Source organism: Oncorhynchus tshawytscha, linkage group LG16, assembly GCF_018296145.1.
Source record: "Oncorhynchus tshawytscha isolate Ot180627B linkage group LG16, Otsh_v2.0, whole genome shotgun sequence".
Lineage (NCBI taxonomy): Eukaryota > Metazoa > Chordata > Actinopteri > Salmoniformes > Salmonidae > Oncorhynchus > Oncorhynchus tshawytscha.
The window spans coordinates 55,257,147-55,279,977 of record NC_056444.1 but is presented as its reverse complement, the minus strand read 5'-3'; the positions used below and the strand labels follow the sequence as shown (position 1 = coordinate 55,279,977).

The 22,831-nt window shown below is 44.2% G+C and overlaps 1 protein-coding gene across 1 annotated transcript; it reads left to right on the top strand.

Annotated features, from left to right (window-relative positions):
* The first annotated feature begins 9,419 nt into the window (after window positions 1-9,419).
* On the top strand, window positions 9,420-22,797 carry lrif1 (ligand dependent nuclear receptor interacting factor 1). The gene is made up of 4 exons (XM_024375465.2): window positions 9,420-10,178; window positions 18,234-20,058; window positions 20,667-20,930; window positions 21,123-22,797. The coding sequence occupies exons 1-4, from the start codon at window positions 10,111-10,113 to the stop codon at window positions 22,566-22,568; spliced, it is 3,603 nt and encodes a 1,200-aa protein (XP_024231233.2). The 5' UTR covers window positions 9,420-10,110; the 3' UTR covers window positions 22,569-22,797.
* The last annotated feature ends 34 nt before the right edge of the window (window positions 22,798-22,831 follow it).

The following is a 22,831-nucleotide window of genomic DNA, read 5'->3' as shown; positions in this document are numbered from 1 at the left end:
TGAGTGTACAATTATGGCGGCAGTCAAACACTTAAAAGACACACCCTATACCCTCAGCCCTCAAATTAACGTATCATGACGTCTGACGAGTATACACTTGCAGGGCAAGGGGTGAGAGAGGAAGGAATTATTTTTAAATGGACCTTGGCCAGAAATTCGTCACTAGCTCATCCCGCGATGATTGTGTTTTCAGTCACGCTTGTGAGTGCTTTATATGTGCTATAGTCAATTATGAGTGTATACTCATATGAAATATATCATTAATAATACATGCCTACTGTATAATAGCTAGTAAATGAATTAGCTAACTAACATTAGCCTGCCTAGTTGGAACTTCTGAAGAAGGTTAATGTTTTATTTCTACAATTTCCAAAAGCCAACCAAACAAAAACATATTTACTTTTTATGATTTATGTTTGTGCTGTCATGTGCATTAGTAGCACATTTTCTAATTGAATTGCATTTGTTTTTACTTACACTTCTATGTTGACTTCTCCATTGATGTTGTTTTTAAGTTGTGTTTAAGTTGCCACGGTGAAATTTAGAAGTTGCCCAAAAAACAGCAACATGCGACTAATACATTTTCACCCGCGACATCGTTTTTAATGTTGCCCAATTTGTCCAGAAAAACACAGACATGCCATCCCTGGTTAGTGGAAAAGCCAAACGAATGATTCACATCCGGTGAAATATCTGGCTCATTGGTTACGGGCCAAACACTTAAAAGACACACCCTCGTCCACTTATCCTCGCCTTATGCCCTTGGGGGAATCCCCATCGCCATCTTGGTGGGCGGTCCAAATGATTAGCCAAGCAAGGGAAGTTTGCAACGTAAGCTCCTCAGCCCTCATTTTTAGTCGAGTTTGTGAGTGTACAATTATGGCGGCAGTCAAACACTTAAAAGACACACCCTATACCCTCAGCCCTCAAATTAACGTATCATGACGTCTGACGAGTATACACTTGCAGGGCAAGGGGTGAGAGAGGAAGGAATTATTTTTAAATGGACCTTGGCCAGAAATTCGTCACTAGCTCATCCCGCGATGATTGTGTTTTCAGTCACGCTTGTGAGTGCTTTATATGTGCTATAGTCAATTATGAGTGTCTACTCATATGAAATATATCATTAATAATACATGCCTACTGTATAATAGCTAGTAAATGAATTAGCTAACTAACATTAGCCTGCCTAGTTGGAACTTCTGAAGAAGGTTAATGTTTTATTTCTACAATTTCCAAAAGCTAACCAAACAAAAACATATTTACTTTTTATGATTTATGTTTGTGCTGTCATGTGCATTAGTAGCGCATTTTCTAATTGAATTGCATTTGTTTTTACTTACACTTCTATGTTGACTTCTCCATTGATGTTGTTTTTAAGTTGTCGCAGACTTTTCTTTGCGGATGTACAATCGTCGCAAATTGAATTATGGGGAGTTTCAGGCCCCGGAGTGAACATAATTGTACACTCGCAAACTTGACTAAAAACGAGGGCTGATGCAAAATTCCCTTGCTTGGCTAATCATTTGGACTGCCCTCCAAGATGACGATGGAGATTTCCCTCAAGGGCAGAAGGTGAGGGTAAGTGGACAAGGGTGTGTCTTTTATGAGTTTGAACCGCAGCCCCAGTTCACTCTGGTGCCTAAAACTCCCCATAATTCAATTTGCGTGTCACACTGACCATTATTTGAGTTGTTTGTTTCTATGTTTTGTTTGGTCAGGGTGTGATATGAGTGGGAATTCTATGTTGCATGTCTAGTTAGTCTGTTTCTATGTGTTTTGGCCTGATATGGTTCTCAATCAGTGGCAGGTGTTTGTCGTTGTCTCTGATTGGGAACCATATTTAGGTAGCCTGTTTTGTATTGTGGTTTGTGGGTTATTGTCTATGTGATGTTGTATGTTTGTACTCAGTTTTGATAGCAGTCACGGTCGTCTTGTTATTTTGTTTAGTGTACTTCGTGTTTTTTCATCTTTCATTAAAAAGATGTATTCACATCACGCTGCGCTTTGGTCTCATCACTACGACGGTCGTGACAGAATAACCCACCAACAATGGACCAAGCAGTGTGGTAACGGCCAGCAGCAGCGGCAAAGAACGCAGGACTCATGGACTTGGGAGGAGATTCTGGACGGCGAAGGACCCTGTGCCCAGGGGAATATCACCGCCCTAAAGCAGAGCTGGAGGCAGCAAAAGCAGAGAGGCGCCGGTATGAGGAGGCAGCACGGCAGCGTGGCTGGAAGCCCGAGAGGCAGCCCCAAAAATGTCTTTGGGGGGGGGGCATACAGGGAGTGTGGTTCCCGTGCTTACCGGAGAGCGAGAGAGAGGGACCGGGCCGGCACCGTGTTATGCGGTGGAGCGCACAGTCTCCCCAGTGCTGTGCATAGCCCGGTGCGGTACATTCCAGCTCCTCGTATCGGCTGGGCTAGAGTGGGCATCGAGCCAGGTGCCATGAAGCCGGCTTTACGCATCTGGTCTCCAGTGCGTCTCCTCGGGCCGGCGTACATGGCACCAGCCTTAAGCATGGTGTCCCCGGTTCGCCAGCACAGCCCAGTGCGGGCTATTCCACCTCGCCACACTGGCCTGGCTACTGGGAGCATTCAACCAGGTAAGGTTGGGCAGGCTCGGTGCTCAAGAGCTCCAGTGCGCCTGCACAGTCCGGTCTATCCAGTGCCACCTCCATGCACCAGCCCTCAGGTGGTAGCCCCCCGCACCAGGCTGTCTCTCTGTCTCATCCCTACAGGTGCTCCCGCCTGTCCAGCGCTGCCAGAGCCTTCCTCCTGCCCAGCGCCGCCAGAGTCCCCCGTCTGTCCTGAGCCGCCAGAGTCCCCCGTCTGTCCTGAGCCGCCAGAGTCCCCTGTCCTGTCTGTCCCTGAGCCGCCAGAGTCCCCCGTCTGTCCTGAGCCGCCAGAGTCTGTCCCTGAGCCGCCAGAGTCCCCCGTCTGTCCTGAGCCGCCAGAGCAGAGTCCCCGTCTGTCCTGAGCCGCCAGAGTCCCCCGTCTGTCCTGAGCCGCCAGAGTCCCCCGTCTGTCCTGAGCCGCCAGAGTCCCCGTCTGTCCTGAGCCGCCAGAGTCCCCCGCCAGTCTGTCCTGAGCCGCCCGCCAGAGTCCCCCGTCTGTCCTGAGCCGCCAGAGTCCCCCGTCTGTCCTGAGCCGCCAGAGTCCCCCGTCCTGAGCTGTCCTGAGCCGCCAGAGTCCCCCCAGAGTCCCCCGTCTGTCCTGAGCCGCCAGAGTCCCCCGTCGGCCCTGAGCCGCCATAGTCTCCCGTCTGTCCTAAGCCGTCAATCAGCCAGGACCTGCCAGAGCCGTCAGTCAGCCAGGAACCGCCAAAGCCGCCAGTCAGCCAGGAGCCGCCAGAGCCGCCAGTCAGCCAGGAGCCGACTGGAGGAGGTCTTTATCCTAGTGAGATTGCTAAGGTGAACACCGCCATGTTTAGTTTTGCCCAACCTAGGTCGAGGCACAGACATGGTCTCAATGGGGATAGCTGAGCTGACTACGCTGACTGTGCTGGTGGCAGACTCCACTATGCTGGCAGGCTGGCTAACAGCCTGTTGCCTGGCCTGCACCCTATTTCATTGTGGAGCTAGAGGAGTTAGAGCCCTGTCTATGTTGGTAGATAAGATGAGAGCACCCCTCCAGCTAGGATGGAGTCTGTCACTCCACAGTAGGTCAGGCTTGGTCCTGTTTGTGGGTGAGTCCCCGAAAGAGGCCCAATTATCTACAAATTCTATCTTTTGGGAGGGGCAGAAAACAGTTTTCAACCAGCGATTGAGTTGTGAGACTCTGCTGTAGAGCATCACTCCCCCTAACTGGGAGGGGGCCAGACACAATTACTCGATGCCGACACATCTTTCTAGCTGATTTACACGCTGAAGCTATGTTGCGCTTGGTGATCTCTGACTGTTTCATTCTAACATCGTTGGTGCCGACGTGGATAACAATATCTCTATACCCTCTACACTCGCCAGTTTTAGCTTTAGCCAGCACCATCTTCAGATTAGCCTTAACGTCGGTAGCCCTGCCCCCTGGTAAACAGTGTATGATCGCTGGATGATTCGTTTTAAGTCTAATACTGCGGGTAATGGAGTCGCCAATGACTAGAGTTTTCAATTTGTCAGAGCTAATGGTGGGAAGCTTCGGTGTCTCAGACCCCGTAACGGGAGGAGTAGAGACAAGAGAAGGCTCGGCCACTGACTCCGACTCCTTGCTTAATGGGGAAAACCGGTTGAAAGTTTCTGTCGGCTGAATGAGCGACACCGGTTGAGCATTCCTACAGCATTTCCCTCCAGAAACCGTGAGAAAGTTGTCCTGCTGCTGTTACCGTGCGAGGGGATTTATACTAACGTTACTATCTGTACTTACTGGTGGCACAGACGCTATTTCATCCTTTCCTACACTGAAATGACCCTTGCCTAACGATTGCGTCTGAAGCTGGGCTTGCAGCACAGCTATCCTCGCCGTAAGGCGATCGTTCTCCTGTATATTATGAGTACAGCGACTGCAATTAGAAGGCATCATGTTAATGTTACTACTTAGCTTCGGCTGTTGGAGGTCCTGACGAACCATGTCCAGATAAAGCGTCCGGAGTGAAAAAGTTGAATGGAAAAACAAAAGTTGAGGGAAAAACCAAAAATATAAACGATAATTAAAAAGTAAAATTTGTAAAGTTGTCAGGTAGCAAAGTAAGGTTGGCAACAAAACGCACAGCAACACGTAACAAGTCTGCAAGTTGTGACCGGAAATGGCGTCGATAAGAGCAATGGGTGATAGAAATTGTGTCAAGTTTGTGTCAATTGTGTCAAGTTGGCTGGATCCCTCTTTGGTGTTCACAGTGGAGGTGGACGCGTCCGAGGCTGGGATAGGAGCCGTGCTCTCTCAGCGCTCGGGTATGCCACCAAAGCTCCGCCCCTGTGCCTTCTTCTCGAGGAAGCTCAGCCCGGAGGAGCGAAACTATGACGTGGGGGACCGGGAGCTGTTGGCTGTCGTCAAGGCTTTGAAGGCGTGGAGACATTGGCTTGAGGGGGCTAAACACCCTTTCTCATCTGGACTGACCATCGCAATCTGGAGTACATCCAGGCAGCAAGGAGACTGAATCCTCGCCAGGCAAGGTGGGCCATGTTTTTTACCCGTTTTGTTTTCCCCCTTTCGTACAGACCAGGTTCCCAGAATGTCAAGGCAGACGCACTGTCCCGGCTGTACGGCACAGAGGAGCGGCCCATGGATCCCACTCCCATACTCCCGGCCTCCTGCCTGGTGGCGCCGGTAGTATGGGAGCTGGACGCAAACATTGAGCAGGCGTTACGTGCAGAGCCCGCTCCCCTCCAGTGTCCCTCTGGGCGTCTGTACGTTCTGTCTGCTGTCCGTGACCGGCTGATCTATTGGGCTCACACGTCACCCTCCTCTGGTCATCCAGGTATCGGTCTGAGAGTGCGCTGTTTGAGTGGGAAGTACTGGTGGCCCACCTTGGCCAAGGATGTGAGGGTTTATGTTTCCTCCTGCTCGGTGTGCGCCCAGTGTAAGGCTCCTAGGCACCTGCCCAGAGGTAAGTTACACCCCTTACCTGTTCCACAATGGCCATGGTCTCACCTGTCGATAGATTTTCTCACAGATCTCCCTCCCTCACAGGCGAACACCACGATCCTGGTCGTTGTGGGCCGTTTCTCCAAGTCCTACCGTCTCCTTCCTCTGCCCGGCATAGGTCCCAGCATAGGCCAATCGCTCCATACTGGTTTCCCAAGCGTCGGGCGAGGGGCCTTCAGTACCTCGTGGAGTGGGAGGGGTACGGTCCGGAGGAGAGATGCTGGGTTCCGGTGGAGGACGTGTTGGACCCTTCAATGCTGCGGGAGTTCCACCGTCTCTGTCCGGATCACCCTGCGCCTTGCCCTCCGGGTCGTCCCCGAGGCCGGTGTCGGCGTGCTGCTGGAGCCGCACGTCAAGGGGGGGGGTACTGTCACGGCTTCCGCCGAAGTCGGTTCCTCTCCTTGTTCGGGCGGCGTTCGACGTCACTGGTCTTCTAGCCATCGCCGATCCACCTTTCATTTTCTTTTTGTTTTGTCTTGTTTTCCCACACACCTGGTTTACATTCCGTCATTATTTGATGCGTATATAACCCTCTGTTCCCCCCATGTCTGTGTGTGGAATTTTTTGTTGTAAGTGTTTTGTGCATTTCTGTCTGGTTGGCGACGGGTTGTGTCAACCCGTATTTTGCTGTTCTGGGTGCCGTTTGTTTTTTGCATCATTAAAATGCTCCGGCTGTTACCCATTTCTGCTCTCCTGCGCCTGACTTCCCTGCTACCAGTTACACAGCACTTACACATACACTTATAATTCTAACAGCTTTTTTGTTAGTAGGGTATTTAATTGTCTTAAAATACAGCTCAATTTATTTTTGTAAGGTAAGAAAATGTGTTTTTTTGTTTGTAAATTTACATTTGTGAATATGAAATTTGGCCAAAAGAATAAGGAAATTAATTACATAATGTTTCAGCTTATTTCTATCGTAGGTAAAGAATCCAAGCAGTACATCTCTCCACAATAGTGTAAGATCTTCATAAATGTGTTCAATTATAAATCTACTGATGTCTTACCACAGTTTTCTAACATGAATGCAATACCAAAAAAAGATGCAACACTGTTTCTGGGTGGTCATTACAAAAGGAGCAATTTGACTTGATGTTTTCCTTAAACTTCTTCATATAGTGGTTGGCAGGATAATATTTATGAATAATTTTAAAGGAAACTTCCTTAATTTTGTTAACAAGTAGGTATGTGTGTGGCAACATCCAAACTTTTTTCCAATAAATATTATCAATAAATCCATTCCAATAAGGCATGACATAAGGTAAAGATGAAACATCCTGCTGAAACAAGGTTCGTATCGCTATGTTGTTGAATGGACCAAAAGAGAAACAAATCTTTCCTACTGATGAGTCAACAGGGTCAACGTAGGCTCTGAGGGTCAGGTCTTGACACGTTCCTGAATAATAAAGCAACACCTGAGGGAATGGCATCTGAAACAATTGCAAAATCTTTGGGTGTTACAGGGACCTTGTCCTCCCTCCCTCGCCCCTTGCCCTACAAGTGTATACTCGTCAGACGTAATGATACGTCACCAGAGGTATCCACTTAATTTGAGGGCTGAGGGGATAGGGTGTGTCTTTTAATTGTTTGGACTGCAGTCATTGTTCTCTGTGGTTTCTTGGTAGCTGTCATCTGCTTTAGAGAGCTGATAACGCCCAACTAGGAGAGGTAGGCTACTGTAGTTGAAGCAGCAAATTCTGTGTGAATAATGCGAAAAATGTGTTTTTAATACAATATGTAGGCTAAAGCATACAAAGCAGAAAGAGGACCGTTTCCAAATAGTCTGTGGGACAACAAAAATATTTTCAACCCAAAGTCATCTGTCTGACATCCCACTCCAGCATCATGAAAAATGATCTCTGTCGGGACCCGCAGGTCGCAGGCATCCCACGGGAATGCAGCCCTCTAGTGCAGTCAGTACCCGACACCTATACTATACTATCATCATGTTTTAGAAGGATCAGATGGTGACAGGAGTCCCAGCAGGGTCAGACAGCCAGGGAAGACCAGTCTATGGAGCTCAGGTGAATTTCGCAGTATATTAGCAATATCAGTGAATGATACAATGTTCCATCTAATCCGATGGTGTCCACAAGAGGGCAGCAGTGTATGTGCAAAGTTTCAGACTGATAATTTGAAGTACGAGCGAGCTACATGACATTTAGTGTGAAGTCACCCAGGTACATTTGGGAAGATTGTGAAGGAGACATTTACATTTACATTGCATTTTTCTGCAAGAATATAGTCAAATCTGTATACTTGGACTTTGTTTGAGCTTTCTCAGTATTGGTAGCCATATTGTAAGTTCAACATTTGCAAAACACCCAGTTTTCATAACTTCATAACTTCCACGTTCTTGCAATTTTTGTTCAGAAGGAAAAGGCTTGCTGTCGCACGAGGTTAGAAGCAAAATTGTGCGTCAGATAGGGTGGTTCCGCATACACCCGTAAAGCCCAGCTCATTGGCAATCTAGCTAGCTTTGTTTGACCCCGATTGGTGCTTATTTTACAAAGTTACAGTCAATCAAGTGAAGACCGCCCGTGTCATCAGCACGCCATGAAGGCATCGTTCTCTGCCCACATTTGGTGTCCTATAGGATATACTACACTCCTAATGATATAGTGAGAAGTCTGGTTATGTTCTAGAATCTCTGAGGAATAAATACGAATGTAATTCGACTGGTTGAAACAACGTTTAGAGTTAGATTTTCACAGATTCCTTTCTTTGCAAATTGAACGAGTGGAAATATAAAATCGATCGTGCATGCTATTTGGACCTTTTTAGGATATAAAAAAAAAAGACACTTCATGTTATCTCTGGGACCCTTGGGATGATAAATCAGAGCAAGATTTCAGAATGCAAGTACACATTTCACATTTAGAGGTGAATTTATCAAACCTATCGCGGTGAAAAATGTGATTTGTTGTTAGGAGCTCTCCTTAAACAATAGCATGGCATTTTTTCTCAGTAATAGCTACTGTAAATTGGACAGTGCAGTTATATTAACAAGAATTTAAGCTTTCAGACACTTATATGATATGTCCCGACATTTGTTGTTTCTCTAAAATCTGCGATCGTGACACACGACGCTGCAACTGCCCCGTTGACGGGATGCCTATCCCTAAGTTAGCATATTTAATATTGATCTCTTACCCAGTTTGATGACTGCGGCCATTTTTGCTTACTTTTTGTTCTAAATAGAGGAAATGAGCTTTAAATACCCAGAAACTTCTGGGGGAGGACCCTGACCTGATTATGCCCCACCCACTTCGAAAATCAGGGTGGCGCCCCTGACTTCATCTAAACTGCAGTACCGAAAGTGCCTTCTGAGCACAGTGGAAAGCATGCTTCCAGACCGGAACCCTGGCCCCATGACTAGAACACAAGGCTAAAACGTTTTGGCTCATTTCAACAAAATGTTTGGTTTATAAACGGGCTAGTGTTTCAATATATTTAAGGAATATTGTTCTGCTGCATGTCACATAAATTGAATAAAAATCGGCCACCTCTTTGAATTTGGGGAATTTGCACTGGAAAATTCAAAGATCCCACAAAATTAATGCCCCCGAAATACAGAAAATGGGTTAATCGATTCACCCATTCAGACATCCTATAGCACTGCTAGTGCTACCCTGTAGGCTATTTGCTTCCTGCAAGCAATGCAAACCCAGCCCTGCAAGCTTATAGGGGAGGGGGAGGGGTACAATTAAATAACTGAACATAACATGAGCAGTTGCTTCTGCAACGCTTCTAAAAACGGCCCGAAGATGTCTCCAAATCACACCGGAAATTGTATTTTGTCCCCGGAAGTTATGTTTTATTATTGTAGCCGTCTCAAGTGGGGATTCAAGATCGTCGATGTTTTATGAACGTTGTTTTGGTCTGTTCTGTTCGCCCTCTGGTTTGAATGGAGATGAGAGAAATATACTGCTGTATTGATTTCTACAGTTTGATACAAATACTGGTCTCAATTGACTCTTGCAAACAGCCTTTTATACGCGGAATTATGATGCTGTTGATGAATTTGAATTATTCCATTTCTTGAATGTGCACCCTGGTAACGTTTCACGGAAGTGTAACGCAAAAAAAAAGGATATCTACGGAAATTGATTGACGATAGCTATATGTTATTTAGTCAGTTGGATAACGTTAGTTTTGGAAAGTGACATTATTTTCCAGGAGAAAGTACATCACTGGTAGGCACTAATGTAAGTTAGATGAGTTAGCTATTTAGACAGTCATTTATACAAAAGCAACGTAACGAGCGTTACCCTGGCCTGAGCTGTTCAATCACTGAGACCGACAGCTCTAGGCTAGCTAGCTAACGTTAGATGGCGCAGCCGTCAACAAACGACGTTACCAGACATTAGATAGCCTACGACGTTACCATATTTTTCTGTTAGGCATGCATGTAACTTGAAATAAACTACAAGAAGGGGTTCCCGCTGCTTTTTGGCGCTTCACACTGCCGACTTTGTCTGGTTCGATAGACTAGTTAGTTAGCTAGCTACCTAGCTAGCTACCTTGGATAGCATGAGTAACTTGAATATCTCATACAGTAATCAAGGCAAAACGATGGCATCTCAAGGCGCGTGTCGCAGGTAAGAATAAACAGTTCATCTGTATGTGTATCAAAACATGTATTTGAGGATTGGTCTCAATCTTTTTTGAAATGGGTGAATTCAATTGAATTTAAGAAAGGATTACATTGGAATTTAAGGAAGTAGCCTAGCCCTGCCTAAACGATTCAAATGCAATACATTTCATTTAAGGGACAATCTGACAGCTACATCCATTTTTGGATTTATAAATTAATGTGTACCCAATGATTCTTGAATATAACTTGTATAATTTAAATACCTCATGAGTTTAGTTAAACTATCCCATCAGAACCCAGAATATAACCTTGTTTTACTCCAAAGTAAATGTAACACACGAATAAAGCCTCAAAACATGGTTAAAACTAGAATATTAATATCATGGCCAGTCTTTGTATCCATAACTCTATGAATTTGAGTGGTTTGTTATTGTTTCAACTGCTGATTGCTGCATTAAAATTAGACAGATTTTAAAACAATGAGATTAGGTTTAGCTATTGTTAAGGATCCGCACCTTTTTTCTAAATGTCTGTAGCTCAGGCCCTGAACCAAGGATATGCATATTCTTGGTACCATTTGAAAGGAAACACCTTGAAGTTTGTAGAAATGTGAAAGGAATGTAGGAGAATAACACAATAGATTTGGTAAAAGATAAACTGTTCTTTTGTATTTTTTGTGTACCATCTTTGAAATGCAAGAGAAAGGCCATAATGTATTATTCCAGCCCAGGTGCAATATACATTTTGGCCACTAGATAGCAGCAATGTATGTGTAGTTTTAGACTGATCCAATGAACCATTGCATTTGTTTAAATGTATCAAGACTGCCCAAATATGCCTAATTTGTTAATTTATAACTTTTTATGTTCAAATTGTTCACTCTCCTCAAACAATAGCATGGTATTCTTTCACTGTAGTAGATACTGTAAATTGGACAGTGCAGTTAGATTAACAAAAATTTAAGCTTTCTGCCAAAATCAGGTATGTCTATGTCCTTGTAAATTTTCTTGTTACTTACAACCTCATGCTAATCGCATTAGCCTACGTTAGCTCAATCGTCCCGTGCAGGGGCCACCGATCTCAAAGAAGTTTTAAAGACCCAGTCTTGTGCAATCAAAATAAACAAATGTACAGTCCGGAATTTGGGAAGCTGTTTGATGTTCATTTAAGTTCTTGATATTAAGCCATTGATTCTGGAAGACTAACCTCTATCCCTCTTTTTATCATAACCCAAAATATACAAGGTTTTATTACTCCATTGTTTACAAACAGCAAGAATGAAAACAATAGGCCACGTTTTAACCATGTGTTGAAACTGTATATCTCTTGGATGTAATGGACTGTCAGTCCTTGGCATTTAGAACACTTTCTATGAGAGAGGGATTCCCCAACCTCATCCCTCAGCTGTAGCCTATACCAATAACAGTTTGTGGGGGTGCGGTAGCTTTATTCCACAGTGCCCAGTTTATATTTGGCTTTACTGGACAACTTAATGATTTTAAATGAAATAATACATTGGCAATTTATTATTTATTGGCTACCATACATTTTTCTACAGGATTAGGGCAACATACTGTAATCAATGTCCCACAAGGGTTTGCCTACATCAGGAGTTTGAACTACACTGAAAGTAGACTGAACTGAAGCTACTCCCCAACAATGAAAGGAAATATTAGGCTATGCAAGGCTATCCATCACATTGCACACATGTATTGAGCTATAACAGAGACTATAACAATGGACTACTGCTCTATAACAATATTGCTCTTCTACTACTGATTGAAGCAAGGAGTTTATAAAATCAATTGTCATGCTACAAATTCAAGTTGTAAATATAGCTGCAAGTAGCAACGAAGGCTCCTAGACACAACTGTTTTATTTTATTTGAATACCACACACACACTTGATTCAGGGAACATTTTACTGGAAGTGTTCAAATTTTAGCACAATAGCAAAGATGTTTGCAACAGTGCCACCATGTGAATTTATTCTAATATCATTAATACTAGTTACAATCCTTCCTTAGTGCACGCATAACAATTCAAATGAATCTGTTCAGTAAATTTACTGGTGAAGGTTTTATAGCGCCATCAACTGGTTTGGAGTAGCTATGTTTGACGTTGCCACTATTCCTTCACAAATGTGGTCGGGAATAATAGCAGGGCATAAAATGAACACCTGCCAAATGTGAGTAGATTTAGATATTGGTGGGTAAGATTGTCTATTTCACCTGCCATGTTGGCGGGTGGTCAATTTTCAGGGCTTTACAGTGTGAGCATTACATTTGCAAATAAATAGTCAAAAGTCAAGTATGAGTTAGGAGTGTGATTTAGGGTTAGAAAAATGCTGCAGTAGATGTTTAAGGTATTTCTGCTATTTTGTTTCATAGCTGCTAATCGCACAAAGAAATAGGAAACCTACATCCCACCTCGCAAAGTAACACTGCCTGGCATGACATAACTTTATGACAGTCTGGGCTTGAGATTAGAGGTCGACCGATTATGATTTTTCAACGCCGATACCAATACCGATTATTGGAGGACCAAAAAGGCCGATACCGATTAATCAGACTTTTTTTTATTGGTAATAATGACAATTACAACAATACTGAATGAACACTTATTTTAACTTCATATAATACATAAATAAAATCAATTTCGCCTCAAGTAAATAACGAAACATGTTCAATTTGGTTTAAATAATGCAAAAACAAAGTGTTGGAGAAGAAAGTAAAAGTGCAATATGTGCAATGTAAGAAAGCTAACATTTCAGTTCCTTGCTCAGAACATGAGAACATATGAAAGCTGGTGATTCCTTTCAACATGAGTCTTCAATATTCCCAGGTAAGAAGTTTTAGGTTGTAGTTATTATAGGAATTATAGGACTATTTCCCTCTATACCATTTGTATTTCATTAACCTTTGACTATTGGATGTTCTTATAGGCACTTTAGTATTGCCAGTGTAACAGTATAGCTTCCGTCCCTCTCCTCGCTCAAACCAGGAACACAATGACAACAGACACCCTCGAAGCAGCATTACCCATGCAGAGCAAGGGAAACAACCACCCCAAGGCTCAGAGCGAGTGACGTTTGAAACATTATTAGCGCGCGCTAACTAGCCAGCCATTTCACTTCGATTACACCAGCCTCATCTCGGGAGTTGATAAGCTTGAAGTCATAAACAGCGCAATGCTTGACGCACAACGAAGAGCTGCTGGTAAAACGCACGAAAGTGCTGTTTGAATGAATGCTTACGCGCCTGCTTCTGCCTACCACTGCTCAGTCAGATACCTAGATGCTTGTATGCTCAGTCAGATTATACGCAACGCAAGACACGCTAGATAATATCTAGTAATATCAGCAACCATGTGTAGTTAACTAGTGGTTATGATAAGTTTAATGCTAGCTAGCAACTTTCCTTGGCTTACTGCATTCGTGTAACAGGCAGTCAGTCTCCTTGTGGAGTGCAACGGTCGTTATTGCGTTGGACAAGTTAACTGTAAGGTTGCAAGATTGAATCCCACGAGCTGACAAGGTGAAAATCTTTCTGCCCCTGAACGAGGCAGTTAACCCAACGTTCCTAGGCCGTGATTGAAAAGGTGTTCTTAACTGACTTGCCTAGTTAAATAAAGATTAAATAAAGGTGTAAAAAAAATAATAATAATAATAATCTGCAAAATTGGTGTCCAAAAACAGATTTCCGATTGTTATGAAAACTTCAAATCAGCCCTAATTAATCGGCCATTCCAATTAATCGGCCATTCCAATTAATCGGTCGACCTCTACTTGAGATATTGAGAGTGTTTTTCAACAGAACATTGTACAAGTGGCAGCAACATGCTGAATTGTGAGTACAACAAACATTTGAATATTAAAATGATATGCAACAGCTGTAGACAATAGAACATGGAAATTTAAAAAAAAAATTCATCGTCAACTGTTGAGGCGAACCATGGCTGGGATGGCACTAAAATGGAAACGCTCAGTGCTGCAATGATTCAGTTCCAGTTTAGTTGAGGAGTTGGTCTCAACTAAACTGTGGTGGTAGGGATCGGATTTTAGATAAGCTCTTGCGATGGATCTTTAGAGACTTTCCCTGCATTTGTGGAGTGATGGTAGGTCCAGATTGGTGCATGCATCTGAGTAAGGAGATGTAGTCTGTGCCCATGACGATGCATATTGCTCTTCTCTGGACCCTCTCGATGGTGTCAGACTTTTGGTTAGCCCTGCATGCCACACTGGGGCAGCATATTCCACCGCTTGTCGGACTTAGGTGGTGAATACCATTACCAGGTCCTTCTTAGGGATGTGGAAGTGTTTAAGGCGTCGGAAGAGGAACAGACGTCGGCTGGCCTTTTCACCGATGTGCTCTACCTGTGTTGTCATTCTTAGATCACCTTGAATGAAGATTCCTAGGATCTTGATAACCTCTACCTTCTAGAGTTCTGTGTTGTTGATTGACAGGTGGTATTGTGGGTGGTGACTTAGTGAAGTGCGCATGGAGCATGTGTCTCCCCACTGACCACTTCTCCAGGTCAGCCAGGTCTTCTTGGATGGTGCAAGTGGATTTTGGTATTCTTGTTTCTAATAAATTAAGGTAATCCACAAATATCCATTGCTTGACTGCTGATTTCCTGGCTGCACTGATGTATGCCGTAACATTCAGCAGACCAAGCAGAGTTCCTTGAGGTAGGCCAAGAGATTACTGACAGACAGCATACAATGATACCTCACCCCCTGGTGTCTATTGGAGAGGAAGTTGCATATCCATCTGGCGAGCGATTGTTGAAGCCCGAGCTCTAACATCCTGGTGGTGGTGAGGTTGTGGCAGACACGGCTAAAGGCTTTGCCAAAGTCAGTGGTCACCAGGGAGCAGGTGGAACTATGCTTATCCTCGGACTTGAAGAGCTCTGTTGGTTAGACCCACCAGGCAGTGTGCTGTTGATCAGCCTTGCAGCCATCTGTACTGCTGGGTGTCTATCTGGGGTAGGATGTTGGTCAGAGCACATTCTGTGATAAAGCTCTCAGCTACTTTGCTTGGTGATGTAGTGAGCCGTATTTCACTGATGGAGGGTGGTTTGGTTTTAGGAATGGGGACCACTGTAGCTTCTTTTCAGGTATGATGCCTTCTTGTAGAGAGAGGTAAGAATGTCAGCCACTGTTCTGCTCAGTTCATATGCAAACTCCTTTATTAGTCTGCCTGGGATTTCATCTGGATTTTAAAGTAAGTTTTATTCTGAAACAGTATGGAGCACTTTCGTTCCAGGTTCTGTTCCTTGAAAAAAAAGTATTTTTCTGGTTTTTGGTTCTGTTCCCTGAACCGGTTACAATCCCTGCTTTTGATAGTGCTTTCTTAAATGAATTTTCTGTACCATGTCTATTGTCAGGTTGCCTCAGTTTGGGAGAGGTTGGCTAAGTCTTTGATGTTCTTATGCCACTGGGCAGGATCTTGCTTTTCCAGTAAAAAAATGTCCCTTGCACCTTATTCCTTAATTCCTTCCATAGGGTTGTGATTTGGTTATGGAATGGTCTCTGGCGGTCTCTGACCATTGCCTTTATCTCTGGGGTTATCCATGGCTTATCATGGAAATGGAGCCAAACGGAGTTTGTTGGGAAGTGATCCTTAAATATAGACTATGATTTTCAATACCGTCCCTGGGCCACCTAAAGCTTTAAGCCCCCGTGTCGCAGGGGCTTTTGTGTTGCATGCAACCTCACTGCTTATAACTTAAGTTAACCCTCTAAGATGTGCCAAATAAATTATATGTCTCAGGGCTCCAGTATTTGAGATAGCAGTCTATTCTTGCAATTAGTTTATGTTCGCTTGCACTTGTTAGCATTTAGCTAGAGACCACTATGGGAATTTGATAGTAATTTGTTGGGACCCTAATGCCCCAAAAATAATAAATATTAATGTATAATTTTTACGTTTGAAAATAAATAGCGTTGGTATGGTATGATGCCTTCTTGTAGAGAAGGTTTAGTGGCAACTCACCCACTGAAATGAACATCTGGATACTGCCCACCCCCAGTATGAATCCTTATGCACTAACTCAGGTGGCACTGAAGATGCAGGGATGCTGTTGTTTACATAATAGCCCCCACCCGGGCCTCCCGGGTAGCGCAGTGGTTAAGGGCGCTGTACTGCTCTGTACTGCAGCGCCAGCTGTGCCATCAGAGACCCTGGGTTCGCGCCCAGGCTCTGTCGTAACCGGCCGCGACCGGGAGGTCCGTTGGGCGACGCACAATTGGCCTAGCGTCGTCCGGGTTAGGGAGGGCTTGGTCGGTAGGGATGTCCTTGTCTCATCACACACCAGCGACTCCTGTGGCGGGCCGGGCGCAGTGCGCGCTAACCAAGGTTGCCAGGTGCACTGTGTTTCCTCCGACACATTGGTGCGGCTGGCTTCCGGGTTGGATACGCGCTGTGTTAAGAAGCAGTGCAGCTAGGTTGGGTTGTGTATCGGAGGACGCATGACTTTCAACCTTCGTCTCTCCCGAGCCCGTACAGGAGTTGTAGCGATGAGACAAGCTAGTAGCTACTACAACAATTGGACACTACGAAATTGGGGAGAAAAAGGGGTAAAATTCAACAACAAAAAAATTGCCACTCCCCCTCATTCCTTTCCTCAGGAGCGCAGGAGAAAGTTGTAAAGCCCTAAATGTCAAACATTTCAGTGGGTGAGTTGCCACTAAACCATGTCTCAGAAATAATTTCAATGTCAGATTTTGATTCACTCATTCTCCACTCAAACTTTTCCAACTTGTTTAAGAGAGACTGTGCATTTGATAAAAACACTGAGTGTAGACAGTATTTACTTTCCTTGGGTGTGTGCTTTTGCAAAACTGGTTGAAGGTGGGGAGGGGGGTTGTACACTCAGATGAGAGGAGGGTCTATCTATATCCAACAGTTTGAATATAGCCGGAGTTATGACCTGCTTTCTTCCCTCTCCGGCCTCCTCTCTGGCGAAGTATATCCAGAGCCTTAACGAAATCCTTGAAGTCCAAAGTAATGGGTGTCTGCTTCTTTTGAAAACTTGTTAAGAATGTCAATGAGTACCTCTGGGATGCTGAGCAGGTTTATGAAGTCTGATTAATCATCCAGTTTAGCATTTTGGGATAGAATTTCTATATATTTACCATCTATACTTGATAAGCTACCATAAAATAGAAGTTGATGTAAAATGTGACATAGAAAACAATTATAACTATTCATTATAGATTAAATTAGCAGGAGTAAACAGTCAACGCTGCCATATGAAGCCATGGCAACCACAGAACTATATGGACATTCCACATGGTGCCATGGCAACCATGGAACCATATGGATATTGGCCCCATTGGCTTGCCTGGCTACCCATCCACATCGCCCCGGCCAACTGACGTTTCTTCTCCACGATTATTCTGGATTTGCCTCCCTCCCCTTATGATTTCTAGAATGAGAACACATTCTGATTGGTCCCAGAAACCGATGGGTTGGGCCAGAGCTGGTGTACATGATGATTCTTTGATACTCTGGATCGTCTCTAACAGATCTAACCAATCGCTAATGAACATCCCTCACACAAATTATTTCAAAAATGGCAGGTTCAGACTAAATGTATGTAAGAATCTATAGAGCAGCGGAATTACATTCAGGATGTGTCATCAGGCAAGCTTCCAGCCACCACTATAAATAATAATAATAATAATACGCTTTTCAAAGATCCAAAGATGCTTTAGAGGGTATTAAAGAAACACAAGAATCAAAAACCTATATAAAAATGTCAGACTAAAGACAAAGGAAAAATATAAAACAAATAAGTAGGAAGTGAGATTCAACAAAAGGAAAGTGTGTGATGTGTCAATGCATGATTAAGCGAGCAGCTGTTCTATACAAGCAAATCTAACTGCATTGATTTGATCTCAATTAAGAGGTGGCCTGTATTGTTCGTCTATTGTATCGAACACAAAGGCCTATTTTTTTTATAGGGACAGATGATCAAAACGCTCAAGAAATTGATTTGAATTGCCCGAACTGTCTTGCTGTGAAATGCTTATGTATTACATTTTTCCTTTTCAGTGGGACAGGTGTCTTTTACCAAGCGATGCCAGCTGTGGGAACTGATGGGAGAAATGTTATGAAACTGATCCCTGTTCAAAAAGTAAACGGACAGTTTGTTCGATCACCAACAAGCACTATGAAGGACATCTCTGAACCTCAACGAGATCTTACCTTGGACGTGCCATCAATTTCGAAGATTAACATGTCTACTCTGGGACCCACAGCTAGAGGACAATCTGTGAATAAAAGGTCATTTTACATGAGTACCTCTCAAAATCCAACCAATCTGACAGGAATATATAAATCAGTGAGCATCCAGACTCCTATAGTAACAACAAAAGTAGCCCAAAGTGCGTTATCCTTGACATCACCTGAGCTAACACTTTTGAATAAGGATCAGCTGCCAGTCACTGTGAAATCTCCAGCGCTTCCAAATGGACAATACCTTCAAATTCCTCCTAATGCTCAAGTGAAAACCCTTCCAGCATCCGCACTCCCCCCAGCCATAAAGAGGCAGATATTTACTTCATCAACGAGCTGTGCCTCAAATTCGAATTTGCCAATGGTTCTTTATGTGTCCCCTGTCCAAACCATGAAACCGGGTGGTACTCCATTATGTCCAACATTTCAGAAGGCACCCCTCTCCCTCAGCCGACTTCCAAGGCCATCTGGCCAGACACATTCTAAATGCTCATCATCAGGCTCAACACCGTGTTCTACTACTGCTAAGGATGGCAAAAGACCGGTCACTCCTATTAAGTGGGTGATTGAGGAGGCAGATGGCTCACCTGCTCAATGCCTTGTTCCCGTGAATTCCTCTTCTATGACCTCAGATATTTTGAAAACTCTGGCAGAGATGGAAAAAGCCACCAAACCCTGTGAAAACACAGCAAAAAAGTGTTCACCTTCCCAAGAGAGTCAGACAAGAATTGGCCAAGAGAAGGACAATGCCTTAGTGATGTACAATGGGAAGGTGTATTTTGTTGCCAAGAAAACCCCTGAGCTTTGTAACCGACCATCAAAGCCCTTGGAGGCCAGTAGGAACATGGGTGACTCCACCACACAGGCAGCAGAAAGTGTTGGATTCAATCAGAGAATCAGCTTACCGCCCTCCCTACCCTTAAGCTCCTCACTTGGATCACAATTTTCAAATAAAACCAGACCAGATCCTAAACACATTGTTATACCAGATGACATCATTGACCTCTGTGACGATGATCCCCAAGATGACCTTGCATATCAGGCAATATCAACAAGGGACGTAACAAGGCAACCTTTCAGACAGTCTGAAGTCGATGAGGATGAAGACTCCAATGTAATATTTGTCTCATACCTTCCACCCAAAACAGTGTCTAAAGTAGCTGAAGAAGACAAGGAAATGGCTCATATGCTGAATGACTTGGAAGCTGAACAAGAAGTGTTATGCAGTCAAGATCATTTGAATGGCCAGATAGTGGATAATCAGAACAAAGTATCTGGCCTGTCAATAGAAAAGTGTCAGAGCATTGCCACTGCCCAAGACATGGCAGGCTGTCAAGGTAGTGCAACAGGCCAAGAGTTGAACTCCCGCCAGCATGACATCACTGGTCAGTATAGGAAAATTCTTCAAAGATTTCATGGCCGTGCAACTGGAATCCGAATAGAGAACATTCAAGGTAATGCCACTAGCAAGGAAATGGGAAGCAGTCATCCCAGTTCCTCAACCCAAGAAATGGGGAATGTCCAGGATGATGCCACTGACCAGGGAATTGGAAACAGCCAGCACCATCCTGCCACGCAAGAAATGGACAACATTACTGGAAGTACCTCTCTACAAACAGAAATGGAGACTCACAAAGAAAAGGTAAGACAACCCACTACTCAGATTACTACATGATCGGTAGAATGGCTACACTGAACAAAAATATAAACGCAACATGTGAAGTGTTGGTCCCATGTTTCCCAGAAATGTTCCATGTGCACAAAAAGTACACACATTTGTTTACATCTCTGTTAGTGAACATTTCTCATTTGCCAAAATGATCCATCCACCTCACAGGTGTGGAATAGCAAGAAGCTGATTAAACAGCATGATCATTACACAGGTGCACCTTGTGCTGGGGACAGTAAAAGGCCACTCTAAAATGTGCAGTTTTGTCACACAACACAAAGCCACAGATGTCTCAAGTATTTAGGGAGCAAGGAGTATTTCTGTTTGCAATAAAGCCCTTTTGTGGGCAAAAACGCATTCTGATTTGCTGGGCCTGGCTCCCCCAGTGGGTGGACCTCTGCACAGTCATGTGAAATCCATAGATTAAGGCCTAATACATTTATTTCAATTGACTGATTTCCTTATATAAACTGTAACTCAGTACTATCTTTGAAATTGTTGCACGTTGCATTTATATTTTTGTTCAGTATAATAAAGTAAACTCACCAAGGCTTTTAATCTTGATCATTCCCCAATTTTAGAGCTCATCAGATCCCATCCCTGAGCAGCGGACTTCTGTGTTGGACATGGAATCCTTGGAAACTTGTGATCGCCTGCTGAAACAGATGTTTGGGATCACATCTGATGTGAAAATATGTTTGGAGAGGATTGACGCTAAACCCAAGGCTATCCCTAAGGCGTTTCCTCGGATTGGGACCACAAACAAACGTACCATAGAGGCTATTCGCAAATTGTTACAGGGATCAAACATTTTGATAAAAAAGAGGGAACACAAGGAAACAGAGGTAACTGATGATTTTCTAATTTTCTAAAGCTTACTAATGCATGAGGTACTGTTGGTCTACCTTAGCCTAATAGATTCACGATTGAATTTCGAGACAAAATGTATATTGTTGTACCATTAATTTGAACAGCATTTTCAAGATGTATTACTGTATTTCCCCACTCTATAAATTAAGCACCTTGTTGTTTCACAGGTCTCTGCAACTAGGAAGGATGGTAGTTGCCCAATAGATGCTAAAAGACAGAAAATAGAAAAAGTAAAAAATGCATCTGAAAGTTCAGAAAACACAGAGCCTCTCACCAGTCCAACTCCTCAGCTGGAAAAGCAGCCCCTCACCAATCCAACTCCTCAGCTGGAAAAGCAGCCCCTCACCAATCCAACTCCTCAGCTGGAAAAGCAGCCCCTCACCAGTCTAACTCCTCAGCTGGAAAAGCAGCCCCTCACCAGTCCAACTCCTCAGCTGAAAAAGCAGCCCCTCACCAGTCCAACTCCTCAGCTGGAAAAGCAGCCCCTCACCAGTCCAACTCCTCAGCTGGAAAAGCAGCCCCTCGCCAGTCCAACTCCTCAGCTGGAAAAGCAGCCCCTCACCAGTCCAACTCCTCAGCTGGAAAAGCAGCCCCTCACCAGTCCAAGTCCTCAGTTGAAAATGCAGCCCCTCACCAGTCCAAGTCCTCAGTTGAAAATGCAGCCCCTCGCCAGTCCAAGTCCTCCGATGAAAATGCAGCCCCTCGCCAGTCCAACTCCTCAGCTGGAAAAGCAGCCCCTCACCAGTCCAAGTCCTCAGTTGAAAATGCAGCCCCTCGCCAGTCCAAGTCCTCAGTTGAAAATGCAGCCCCTCGCCAGTCCAACTCCTCAGCTGGAAAAGCAGCCCCTCACCAGTCCAAGTCCTCAGTTGAAAATGCAGACCCTCGCCAGTCCAAGTCCTCAGTTGAAAATGCAGCCCCTCACCAGTCCAAGTCCTCAGCTAGACATCTTATCTGATGCTGAACATATATTTGGCTATGAGGAACCGACTGTCAGTTATCTAATTTCCACTGCAGTTGAAACAGGGGTCCCTTCCAAACCTCTGCCAGAAATCAATTCAGTACATATTTCAAAAAGAAGCTCAAACTCACCCGTTCCATCTGTCCACCCACAAACAAACGCTGAAGCTATGGATTGCGCTCCTGGGCCCTTCTGTGGCACAGCAAGCAACATAAAGCCGAACTCTAGAAGAAGAAGGGGAAAAGGGAAAAGATGCACAGCGTGTCCGTGTGGGGTGACTGGAACACTAGTACAAGAGAAAGCAATGAGCTTATCATCCACTTCACAAGAGGAGCCTAGTTCATCTAAACCACCAAACACCAGGTCCTCAGGGAGCAGTACCTTCGCAATTGCAAAATCAGCTAAACGAAAGGGTAGAAAGTCCACAAAGGCTCAAATGGAAGATAAAGAGCTAACATCTGTGGAGATCCAATGTCCTTCAACTGTGAGTGAGCAGGGAAGTAGTACGGCTGGAGAGATCCCAACCAGTTATCTCTGCTCTACAGCACTCATGGACCCTGAAGAAATCAAGCGTCATGAGAGAATCAAACGACTGAAAGAACTCTTGAAGGAGAAGGAGGCTGCTCTTGCAATGATTAGAAAGAACATGGGCTGAGTTGGACTGAATTGCTTTCCAAATTCCAATGTGTTGCATTGCATAACTTCAGCCTTGTAGAACTCTTATTTGAATTGTCATATTTACAGTTAATTCAGAAAGTATTATTCTAAAGCCGATTAAATAAATAAAAATCCTCATCAATCTACACACAGTACCCAATAATGACAAAGCGAAAACATGTTTTTAGAAATGTTTGCAAATGTAGAAAAATGAAAAGTATTTAGACTCTTTGCTATGAGACTCAAAATTGAGTTCAGATG

What these genes read in the sequence shown, in the direction of transcription:
- lrif1 (XM_024375465.2), top strand. Translation starts at nt 10,111, where the DNA reads ATGAGTAACTTGAATATCTCATACAGTAATCAAGGCAAAACGATGGCA. An exon ending in TGGAGACTCACAAAGAAAAG is followed by an intron (nt 20,059 to 20,666) that starts GTAAGACAACCC and finishes CCCCAATTTTAG; the next exon opens with AGCTCATCAGATCCCATCCC. An exon ending in GGGAACACAAGGAAACAGAG is followed by an intron (nt 20,931 to 21,122) that starts GTAACTGATGAT and finishes GTTGTTTCACAG; the next exon opens with GTCTCTGCAACTAGGAAGGA.